General features: G+C 37.8%; 1 protein-coding gene across 1 annotated transcript in view; it reads right to left on the minus strand.

The window, feature by feature from the left end:
- The window catches only part of LOC118257031 (atrial natriuretic peptide receptor 1-like), a 34,780-nt gene extending 23,790 nt beyond the window's left edge, over nucleotides 1–10,990 (minus strand). The window contains exons 1-6 of the mRNA XM_050716545.1: nucleotides 10,937–10,990; nucleotides 9,934–10,030; nucleotides 6,105–6,237; nucleotides 3,523–3,646; nucleotides 1,211–1,315; nucleotides 484–586 (exon numbers count right to left, since the gene is read on the minus strand). Coding sequence (XP_050572502.1) covers nucleotides 484–586; nucleotides 1,211–1,315; nucleotides 3,523–3,646; nucleotides 6,105–6,237; nucleotides 9,934–10,030; nucleotides 10,937–10,990 — 616 coding nt within the window. The remainder of the gene's footprint in view (nucleotides 1–483; nucleotides 587–1,210; nucleotides 1,316–3,522; nucleotides 3,647–6,104; nucleotides 6,238–9,933; nucleotides 10,031–10,936) is intronic.
- Nucleotides 10,991–11,847: the final 857 nt, after the last annotated feature.

Here is an 11,847-nt window from a genome sequence, read left to right on the forward strand (position 1 = left end):
TAAGAGAATTGTTACTATTATTTCTGCTTCCCTGCATATTGTTATACTAAGTTGCATAGAAGTCTGATGCCTTTGGGAGCAACTGGATTTTAATGTGAACAACAGAACCAAGCCGGGTTTCTACCTTTCCAACATGCTTAAGGCTAATCTGTTCCCCCTCAGATTAAGAATGTCCACATCTTCACAACGTACTGGCTGGAAGAATATTTTCATATCTCTGTCAACTGAACCCATTGGTCATGATATTTGACTTTACATGTTTGGCAAGAATGGCTTCCTACTATTCTAGCTTCTTTCACAGGTAAGAAGAAGCTCAAACAATTTTTTAGATTTTCAGCATTAGAAGAATTTTAGGAAGATCTTTGTTTATATATAATTGTAAGGAAGGGTAGGAGTCACTCTTGCTCTTGGTATCCATACATGAATTATAAAAGCATTTGCATTTAATAAGCAATTCCCTCACGTCTTCACTCTATATCATACCTACTGCAGGAAGGACTGTGGTTTTTGCTTCCAGAGCAACTTGCATTCTCCCAACTCTGATGTGTGCGATGAGAGAGGTCACACCCACATGAACCAAAACAACCTGCCAAATAAGTGAACAAAGCTGCAAGGATCAAAACTTCATGTGCATACAGTAAGTCAGTTTAACAAGAATGATCCAATTATGGTGTCTTCCAAAAGAACATGTGCATTTTTTTTCAGAATCAGGAAGGTCAGGGGTGCTTGGTTGGCAAAACAAACTGTAGCAGGAGAGGCAAGCCATGTTGGAAAGCCAGGTCTGATTCCTCTCACTGGTGATTGTTCTTTCAATCAGGCAAGGCTTTCAGCCTATGCATCCCTGTCACATTTGCTTCCCTGTTACTTCTGCTTGGTAGAAACCCCTAGAGGTCATGCTAACCTGTAACACAGTCTAGTCAGTAGCGCAGTATTTTGTTAGTACAGGCCTTAAACAAAAAGGTTAGGCTATTTTCTTCTTTCCCATCCCCATTATTTCCACTAACTACATAAGGAGTAGCAGTATGAAAAGCTATTGCTTCCAATCGAATCAGTTTTGAATTGGTGATACTCAGCCATATGCACTGCTTACATATATAATACTGACATCAGTTAACAAGACAGGGAACATACACATGAACTGTATCAAACTACTAGCAAGTAAGCTTTACAAAGAGCAAACCATTTGTTGTATACAACAAATATACCTTACCTTGGCAGTCCAGTTTCTTTGGCTCATTTTGCCAGCTGTAGATAAAGTGTGAGTAAATATCTGGCCATCATCGGGAATCCACGGACCACATATTCCTCCTCTACCCTTTATCAGACAGATTGGTTATGTCACTAAATGATGACACAATGAAAATGCTAGGTCTTCCTTTTTTACCTTCGTAAAATGTCTTGTATTCTTTTTCAGAAAATAACAAATTCTATTAAAATGCCAAAGTACAAACAACATTGTTTTGTGATAAAATAAAAGTAAGAGAGAAATGTGCTTAAATTAAGTCAAAATCTCACAAAATCGCAATATTGTTTAAAATACATGAACCAAAACCTGGTCCCATATTTTAGCTCCAGTAATTCCATGCAGCTAATATATTTTTTTTCAGGTTTTGCTGCACTAGAACCAGAAACAGAATCATATCCCATATTTTATATTTTTTCTAAAGGTATTTTATTGCAGCTTGACTTTTAGTATGACAGGGCTTTTGTCTTTAACAAATCAGGAAGGGATCTGTTATGTGTCAATGTCTGTTTGCAAAGCATTTCGCACTAAAGCTCTGAAAAAGCAAACTTCTCGGCAATTGCAACCATTTAGGCTTATTTTGGCCATTTGGAGATCGTGCATTGTTTTGATGTTTCAAAAGACTTAAGGTTTCTACTAACCCCAGATATTTCCTCAGGAACTTCTTTCAATGCAGTGTAAAGCACAGACTTAATCCAAAGAAACAGTTCATGCAAACCAAAAAAAAATGCTTTAAAGGTCACAACATTAAAAAAAAAAAAAACACCCTCACACACACACAAAAAAAGCAAACAAACAAAACAAAAAAACATCCATACAACCCCCTTCTGGAACAACGGAAAACACTCACTTTGAAATGTATGTTTAGTCTTACACAATGACACTTATCTGGCCTTCTTGCTGTATGACAGCCAACTAGTTTAGACTTCTAAGAATGAACTGCAATATTTGCAATATTACAAGGAAGCCAGATGATGCATGTTGGATACGTGCTTTTATGTTTCACACACAGTAATATCAAGCAGAATTGTGAAAGTAAGAAATAATAGGCAGATGTTTAAGTTCTTCAGTATGGTTCTAGCCAAAAGCTTTGATGTGATGGTTCCAGCAGGGATTCCTCTGTCAAATAAAAGTCCTGGTATCAGCTAAGGTCCTCCGGGAGTCATTAATAAAACAGCTCCATACAAAGAGGGCAGCCATGAAGTAAACTAGAGTTCTTAGGAGGCATTAAGCCTTCACACAGAATGGTGCATGAAATAGCCACAAGACATGTAAGGCTATGTTTGTGTTTGATCATGAAGAATGTGTAAAGTTGCCACAGGGGAGATCAACTTGAAAAACTGGGCAACTGCATGAAGGTTATTTTTCTGGGTAAGGCTTTCCTCAGAGGAAAAGGAAAAGGAAAAGGAAAAGGAAAAGGAAAAGGAAAAGGAAAAGGAAGAGGAAGAGGCAGAGGAAGAGGAAGAGGAAGAGGAAGAGGAAGAGGGGAAAAAAGAAAAGGGGAAAAAAGAAAAGGGAGAAAAAGAAAAAGAAAAAGAAAGAAAAAGAAAAAAAAAGAAAAATAAAAAGAAAAAGAAAAATAAAAAGAAAGAAAAAGAAAAAGAAAAAGAAAAAGAAAAAGAAAAAGAAAAAGAAAAAGAAAAAGAAAAAGAAAAAGAAAAAGAAAGAAAGAAAAAGAAAAAGAAAAAAAAGAAAAAGGAAGGAAAAGAAAAGGAAATTTGTAATTGTGTATTTACATTCCTTTTTTTTTTATTCTAATCTAATATAGAAAAATCAGTTCATCTTAGCACCTGTGTATACAGGCTTCTATTCTACAAGTCACAGACAGTGTGACTCACACCAGTCAATTTTAGTAATTCAGGCAAATCATTCAGGTTCCCTCTATAAGATGCAGAGAGATAGTGATACTTGCAGCTGACAATTAATCCTACTTGTTTTAGAATGAAATGACCTATCTTTCTTTCTCTACTGACTGTAAAGAGATTTGAGTCAAGTAAACTTGAAGAGATGTAACTAGACACATTAAGAATAATGAGTACTTCTGAATACCATCTTGTACAAAAATACAGCTATTTGCTTTGCAGCTTCAGAATCAAGTGCAAAACTTTCTGAAACTGACAAATTCTCACAATTTTTTCAGTAAACTATAGATTTGGTCTAATTGTAATAACAAAAAGGCCTCACAAAAGTCATTGCAAAAAGTTTTTACAAAAGTTATTGCGATAGTGTTTCATCCAATACCACAAACAGAGCACATGAAGTCATACCCTTATACTAACCATGAAGGCCAAAGGACAGGAGTGAATGTTGGCATGGTGGACACAGCAGTTCTCGCTATTTGCATCTTTCCAGCTGGCAGGGCACTCATGCTCCTCACAGAATTCCCTTGCAGCAGTAGCATTGCTAGCCAAGGAGCAGAGAAATAGACATAATTTTATATTCATTACTTATTCCTCAAAACTGTAACAGCACAGAAAATCCTGTATAGAGAAATGAGTAACATAAACACATGCAGTGAGAAACACTGTAATGCCATTTCTTTCTCTTTTGTTTTACTTCTGGTTGAAGCACTCCTAGAGCAATGAAGATTGCTGTCAACTCTGGCAGATACTATACCTCAAGCAGCTACCAGCCTCCACTTATGTCTTGAGACTGACTGCATGACCAGATTACTTGGCATTGCTACAACTGGATTAGAAGAACATACCGCTTACTGTACTTCCACTATCAGAAATATGTGTCCCTGGTTACTTTCATTCTCGGTGTGTTCAATTGTATACATGAATCTATTCATGTGATTCCTATTTGGCTTCAGTCTTTGCTCCACAACCTGAAGAACCAATGATTAGTACGTTGGACAACAATATCAGACACAAATCCTAAAACCAAAAACTTAGAGGAAATAATGGTCTATATGTTTAGACTGTTCTGCAAAACAAACACAGAATCACAGAACAGCTCAGGTTGGAAGGGGCCTCAAAAGACCATCAGGTCTGACCATTCGCGGGAAAAAGGAGACTAGATGAAATTACTTTGGACGCTGTCCAACTGCATCTTAATAACCTCCAGTGATAGGAACTTGACCTTGTGAAAGTTGTTCCTGTGACTGGTTGTCCTCATTGTAAAAAATACATATATTTCTTGTATCAAGATTAAATGTCTACCAGTGCAACTTTTATCCTTTGTGTTTTTGCCCCTTGTCTTCCCATGTGACTCCTTGTTAGGAGGCCTCCATCCTCTTTGTAGCCACCCTTGGAATACTGTGATGAGGTCCTCCCCTAAGCTTTCTTATCTCAAGGGTGTAAAGACCTAACTCCTTCAGTCTTTCCTCATAGTGGAAGGCTTTCTTCAGCGCTTTGATCATCTTTGTGGCTCTTCTTTGGACCCTGAACAGCCTTTTTTGAATTGCAGGGACCAGAACTGGACATAGTACTCTAGGCCTGACAAGTGCTGAGTAGAACTAGTCGTAGGAGATTAGATTTAAAAGAGAAGAGTACATTACAAGAAATATATATAAGTTAGGATTTTTGGAAGTTCATCACAGAAAGATGAATGTAGTTCCCTGGATACGTGTCACAATGCTTCTTTCCAATGTGTTTTCTGATTTACACTTTCAGTTGAGCAACAACTTCCGTGAAGTTGGTTATGACCATAATAAACTGATTCGGCTTTAAAATAAAATCATTTTCTCCAAATATGGCTTACTCAGCAGATACAGCCAGATTTAGTTCTACAGTTTAGTTTGTATGTTATGCACAATAGCTCTCTAAACTGAAAGTGACGCCAGGATTTTTATATATATTTATTTATTTTTAATGTGAGAACAACTAGCCCATACTGAGTAGATTTAAGAGAGAAGACTACATCAGAAGAAACAAATATGTGTACGTACTCAAAGAGCAGGATTTTCTAAATTCCTTAGTGATTTAAGAGAGTGGTTCTCCTTGGAAAGACCAGGAAAACTGATTCACTCCAAGCAGTTAAAAAAAATGCTTTTTGGTCAAGTTTTTGGATTATTTATTTATATATTTATTATTGCAAATGGATTATATGTCATCTTTCAATCTTAAATGAAATCACCCTGGATAACAGCTTTTACATGAACTTCACCAAGTGAACACTCACATAGACAAAGAAGAACGTGAGTTTTTTTTCATAAACATCTCTTATAGTAGCCAAATACAGAACAGAATATGGGGAATTGTGGCTGCAGCCTCTGTCCCAGACATTGCTTTATATGGTTGGAGAACTGGTGTGTACAGTCCACAACTGTAAGATCACAGTGTACTAGCATTTTAGTGATCTAAAGTTGTACATAGACACATGCTGTACTTAATCTATGTTGTCTAGTTACTAACAGTCTCTGAAGTAACTGAACTGGACTCCTTTTGGACTGATTTCAATGCCATAGAAATTGAAATAAATTCTTCACTGAAATCACTGGATTCAAGGTTGGGCCAACCCCTTTCTTATATTTACGCTGTGCACTTTGAATATGCTTATTATTAAAACAGACATAGAACACAGTGAGTTTGGGACTCCTGCTAGAATTTCATTAATTTCCTCATGTAGAGAAGCTAACAAGTGACATTTACAGTTGCACTGAGACTGTTATACAGATGCAGGATGACACGTGCTGTCCTTGACATGCAAGTGAGTGTGCCATGATGGGTGTTGTGAAAGCAAAGCCATTCCAGAGGGGCAAATATCAGTGCAAACACTGCTAGAAGAGAACTCAAGAGGTGGAAGGAATTAGCTAGGAGCACAAGAACATGTGTTCCAATTATGTTATAGAAAATGTCTGTGCGTACAGAATCCCCACATACCCATAACTATGACAACATTTTATAGGAGGTAATACCTGTGAGAAAGGATTCCATTTTGCACTGCATATTGATAAAAGCCATCTGAAGCAAAGACTGCATAGGTCACATTGAAGAATTCCCCACTCACAGCCTTTTCTGGAGGTCTTTTCACCCATGCCATCTCCAGACCTAGAAAAAATAAAATTATGAGCCAATATATTTGCCGTACTTTTCTACTTTACAGTTGTATACAAATGTAAATCTTCCTCTGTGGTAGGGAACATTGTGTACTGAAAGGGAAGTACGTGTAATTTTCATCCATTGTTCCTTTTGCTTTTTCCAAGCCCAAAATACTCATCCATTTTAGTGGCTGTATAAGTAAGCACAAATGCTCATTACTACAATTCTGACATTCACTTAGAAAAGATCAAGCAATTGGAGAAATATGATAAAAAGTCTGTTCGTTTTATCTATAATAAATTTACTCTCAGCACAATGCAGTGCTACTTGTCCTGATACGTTTGCTTTGATTGGAATGGGTTGCCCAGGGAGGTGGTGGAGTCACTGTCCCTTGGGGTGCTTAAGGAAAGTGGATGTGGTGCTTAGGGATGTGGTTTAGTGGGTGATACCGGTGGTAGGGGGACGGTTGGACCAGATGATCTTGGAGGGCTTTTCCAACCTTGATAATGTGATTCTATGATTCCTGTTAGAGCAGGTAATAAGCACTGTTCATCATTCCCGGCTGCTTTCACTGAGGCACACCTCCTTATTGAAGAAGAACAGACAATTCCAGGACACATGAAATTCAGTCAGAAACTTTAACCTCACTAGATACTACTTATGCTAATTAAATACTTAAGAAAGCTTACTCTTTTTATAAAACTGTATAACTTACAGAGCAGAGGACAGTGGGAGTACTGCTGCTTAGACATCTGTCATTTTCCATTTTTATACCCTTACCAGGAAAAATAATTTAACTTGGTCATCTCTCTTGTCCCTGGGACACCTTATTACCTGCTCTGAGCCTGTGAGTGAAGTGAGATTAGAGGTGAGAGCTGTTTTTAATTCATATTCTCAAACAACGCTATGTAGTGGTTTGGGCTGAGATGGAGTTAATTTTCTTCGTAGTGGCTAGTATGATGCCATGTTTTGGATTTAGGATGAGAACAATACTGACAGCGCACTGATGTTTAGTTGCTGCAGAGCAGTGCTCCCACTGAGCCAAGGCCTTTCCAGCTCCTCGGGCTGCCCCACAAGCGAGGAGGCTGGGGGTGCACAAGGAGCTGGGAGGGGACACAGCCAGGAACAGCTGACCCCAGCTGGCTAAAGGGATGTCCCATACCATGAGGCATTGTATGAGACAATAAAGTACAGTGGCGGGGTGGGGGAGTGTGGGGGGTAGTTACCGCTGCTCAAGAACTGGCTGGGCATCAGTTGGTGGATGGTGAGCAATTGCATTGTACATCACTTCCTTTGTATATTTTATTTATGTTTATATTTATATATATTATCCCTTTCTTTTTTGTCTTATTAAACTGTTGTTATTTCAATCCACAAGTTTTTACCATTTTTTTTTTCTGATTTTCTCCCCCATCCCACTGGTGAGGAGTGAGCAAATAGCTATGTGGTGCTTAGCTCTCTGCCAGGTTAAACCACAACAACTATAAAAATCTTTTCACTCCTTTCATCAGCCTCTCTGCATGTTGTTGGATGAAGGTTTAAATTTTTGGCATGTCAAATAACATATGCAGGCATGCAGTTTGTCAGGAAATATTAAATCCATTCTGCAGAGGATGGGTAAGAGTGTTCCCATCCTGCTGTTCAAGAGATCCTCACTTTTTTGTTGTTGTTGTTCAGTTATAAATTCTCTTAATACTCTGGAGTTGTTTTTACACGTGTATTCTTGACTTGCACTGTTAGTGAAATAAGACGTTATTTTTTCCCTTAAACATAATTCCCTTTCAGATATAAAGAAGCAAATTCTAAAAGAACGTCTAGGCATCACCTCTCCCTTGCAAAGTAGTTTTGTAAAAAGTAAACAAAAGTTAAAAAAAAAAAAGGTAAAAAAAGCTCTCGCTACTAAGAGCAATTTGCACTAAAAGGTAAGAGAGCTGAAGTTCAGAGAATGTAAGAGAATGAATGTAGAAGGTCAGCATAAACTTCAGAAAAATTACTTTCTACTCACCTTTAAAGGTCTCACAAAAATAAACAAAACTCTTATTTCAATGACAGATACTCCCACATCTAAGTGTTTTGAAGATCTTGTGTTAAGTCAAATTGACAGCAATGAAGCTGCAGTAGATGCCTTTCACTTTGCTTTCCTAAGTGCCCAGGGATTGCAAGGAAGAATCACAGAGAAAGGCAGGATAAAGGTTGGAGTTCATTCTAAAACTGGTTGTAAAGGGTATATGTTAATCAAAAAACCTACACATATTTGTTTCCTTTTACTCAGTTCACACTGATTTATTACTCAGAATAGCTTCAAACAAGTTATATGTTCTGATAAGTAGTGGTTCCAATGTTAAAACAATAATAAATTCATACAGGAATAAAATCCTTGGTTGACAGCCAACCAGATAGTCTTTCAATTCCTCTGTTCAGTCTGAACTCTTCAGAAAATGTTTGACTATAGTATTGAGTTCAGAGTAGGACCCAGTAGTTTATTTCCTGGAGTGTTATATCACTACTAGAATTTCTCAGGTAAACTTGTTTTTTTCTTAAAAAAAGAAAAAAAAAAGTAAGGGAAGGGAAGGGAAGGGAAGGGAAGGGAAGGGAAGGGAAGGGAAGGGAAGGGAAGGGAAGGGAAGGGAAGGGAAGGGAAGGGAAGGGAAGGGAAGGGAAGGGAAGGGAAGGGAAGGGAAGGGAAGGGAAGGGAAGGGAAGGGAAGGGAAGGGAAGGGAAGGGAAGGGAAGGGAAGGGAAGGGAAGGGAAGGGAAGGGAAAAGGTCTCTGATCTAATCTTTTCTAACATAAACAGAAGTGTTCCTTTACACCAGTTATTTAGCCCTTTATTCCCAGTTACAGAGTCACAGAATCACAGTACAGTTGAAAATGGAAAGCATCTCTGGAAATCATCCAGTCCAGCCTGATCTTGTTCAAGGCAGAGTCACCTGTTGCAAGGCAGAGTCACATGTTGCTCAGTCCTTTGCAAAGTTGGCTTTTGAATATCCCCAAGGATGGAGAAACCACATCTCTGGGCAACCTCTTCCAGTATTTGATGACCCATAGAGAATAAAAGCTTTTTTTACATTTAAATTGAATTTCCCATATTTCAATTATTCTTTAATTATTTTTAAATCTCAAGCAATTTCAAATATTAAAAAAAAAATATTTTTTATTATATCATCATGTAAATTCAATTTTGAAACTGATTGGAATAAGTGGTTAAGATCTCAGATTTTAAGTACTCACGGAACAGTGTTGAGCAAGGAGAAGAAAGCACTATGTGTAGAAATGGTGATTTTATTTACTGGCTGGAGTGTTTAAACAGTCCACTTTTGAAATGACACTATAAAATTTCAGGAATGACTCAATAGAATTTGCTGCAATGCAGAGCTGCTGCCTGCTTTGTTTGGATTAAGTTGCATTTGGTTTTCTAATGAGAAATGAAATGTTTTCAGTTATTTTCTGGGGGAAGGGATTCAGCTGTTGCTATTCCTTTTTCTTTTGGAATCAATGAATATTGGACAAATAATTACTCAAAACTTTCCTTTGGCTATTTTCTTTCACTTTTTTCTCTAGAAAAAAACGTTGTTACTGACTCAGATGCCTTCCACCACATGAAACATTCGTTATGAGTTAGGTATTATTCTGAGAACTTCAATTTGGGTTTCTCAATCTTTCCTCAAGCAAGATATGATCTTCTATGAGCAGCTTTAGAACTCACCTCCGCAGTCCAGCATGTTATACTCATCTGGTTTTTCCAGGGGCCAACAGTCATAGTCTTTGTTGTCTAAATCATGCCATCCCCCCACTAACATCACCTGCCAGAAAAAAGCATACAAATTGACCCCATAAAACACACTATAGGACCAGGGGAAGGATGAGTTTCGTTTGTAAAGTTTGTATTTCTTCTAAAGAAAATAAAACAAGCATAGAAACAGAACCTGGCATATTTTGATTTGTTTCTGCAACTTCTGAAGCAAAAAGTGACAACTTTTTAGGGATCAGTTTATTACTTTGATCTAGCCAGAAATTAGACCTGAGATAATGTAGTGACTTAACTAAACTGTCTCTTGCAGAAGTTTTCCTCTATAAAAAAATGGGCAGTTCTAGGACCATATGCAGAGAAACATTTTATTTAAAGAGTTTTTCTCCTTGCTTTTAAAATGCCATCTTCCTACACTGAAATTCTTTCCATGATTATTTTTCATTATAGATTTAATAACAAAATATAATTAATTATACAAATGTTACAATATGTAATTATAGACAATATTAAGATTGCGTATGCCTATTACATGTAGAACACAGCATCATAATAGCATACAGAGTGAATTCGAACAGTTGCCATGATTATGCCTGTATATATATTATACATTTTATACATATTTATACTAATCAGGTATTAAAATAGACATTCTAGGCTATATATGAACAGATGATAATACACCCTGGGTTTAGTCCTCAATTAGTAAAAGAATTATTTTTCTCTATATATTATTGGAAAATAATCATCTACTGGATTTTGCAATTACTAATCCAGTTATTTAAGGAATAAGATAGAATTATATAATTTATTTTTTTTTCCAACGTATTCTGCTATTATCCTTGTATAGATGTAAATTAATAAAATAGCCATCTCACTGCAATAAGCCATCTACCATTCCTACAGTATGCATGGACCAGAGGAATACATTACAGTAAGAGGATCTACATAGTTTACCTACCAATAAACTGAAGAGGCTTCGGAGCCCTAAGGCAAATGTTTTGATAGCTCTCATACTCCCTAACATGCATCCAGCTCACCAAGTGTCTGGGCTGCTTCTGTTGTTGCTGTTGCTGCTGAATTAGATGCCCCTGCCTAAGAAGGGGGGTTGCTAGGCAAGCCGATCCTAGCAACTCCAGCTGCTGCAGATGTTCTGCCTCCTCCTCCTCTTTTACCCTACCCTACATCTGCTCAGTTCAGGGTGGAAACACTCCACCACGCTTTTGCTGAACCTCTCCGAAAAATCAGCACTTGCCTTAGGGGCAGCCCCGCTTTCAGACTGTTGATGTTTGTGCCCCTGTCAGCTCCAACCTGGAAGAGCAATGGGAGGATTTTATTTCACTGCCTTATTGAGCTTGGGTAGTATCTGACCCTTAGACAGCATCGTATAGTTGATGAATCAATATTGTGGAAATAAACACAGACACATAGTTGGGCCTGGGCAAAGAGATCTGTACAAGCAACGATCACCTGTCTATGACAAACTGTAAGACTACAGACTGAACTAGGTGATCTCCTGAGGTTCCTTCCAACCTGAGTTATCTTAAGTCCGATGACTCCAATTTCACAGTCCCTGGAGGTGACGGACAACTTTTGTTTGAGACATGACCTGCTACACAGGTGAAATAGACCTCTGCCTAGCCATGCTGAAAAGATGTGTCTAGTGCTATTTCTGTTTTCTGAAGTCACGGTCAACACTGAATGTCAGTTATGATTCAGCTCTTCCGGATATTTTCCCTGGAATGCCGGCTCAGCCCAAATTCACCTTAAGAACCTTAGTTGACATGCTTGAACTTCACAATCTGTCGCATCATAAATGCATGAAAAAGTTACTTTGATGCAACGTGTGCCCTACTCATCTTGAAAGTGGTT

The sequence above is a fragment of the Cygnus atratus genome, chromosome Z, assembly GCF_013377495.2.
Source record: "Cygnus atratus isolate AKBS03 ecotype Queensland, Australia chromosome Z, CAtr_DNAZoo_HiC_assembly, whole genome shotgun sequence".
NCBI classification, from domain to species: Eukaryota; Metazoa; Chordata; class Aves; order Anseriformes; family Anatidae; genus Cygnus; species Cygnus atratus.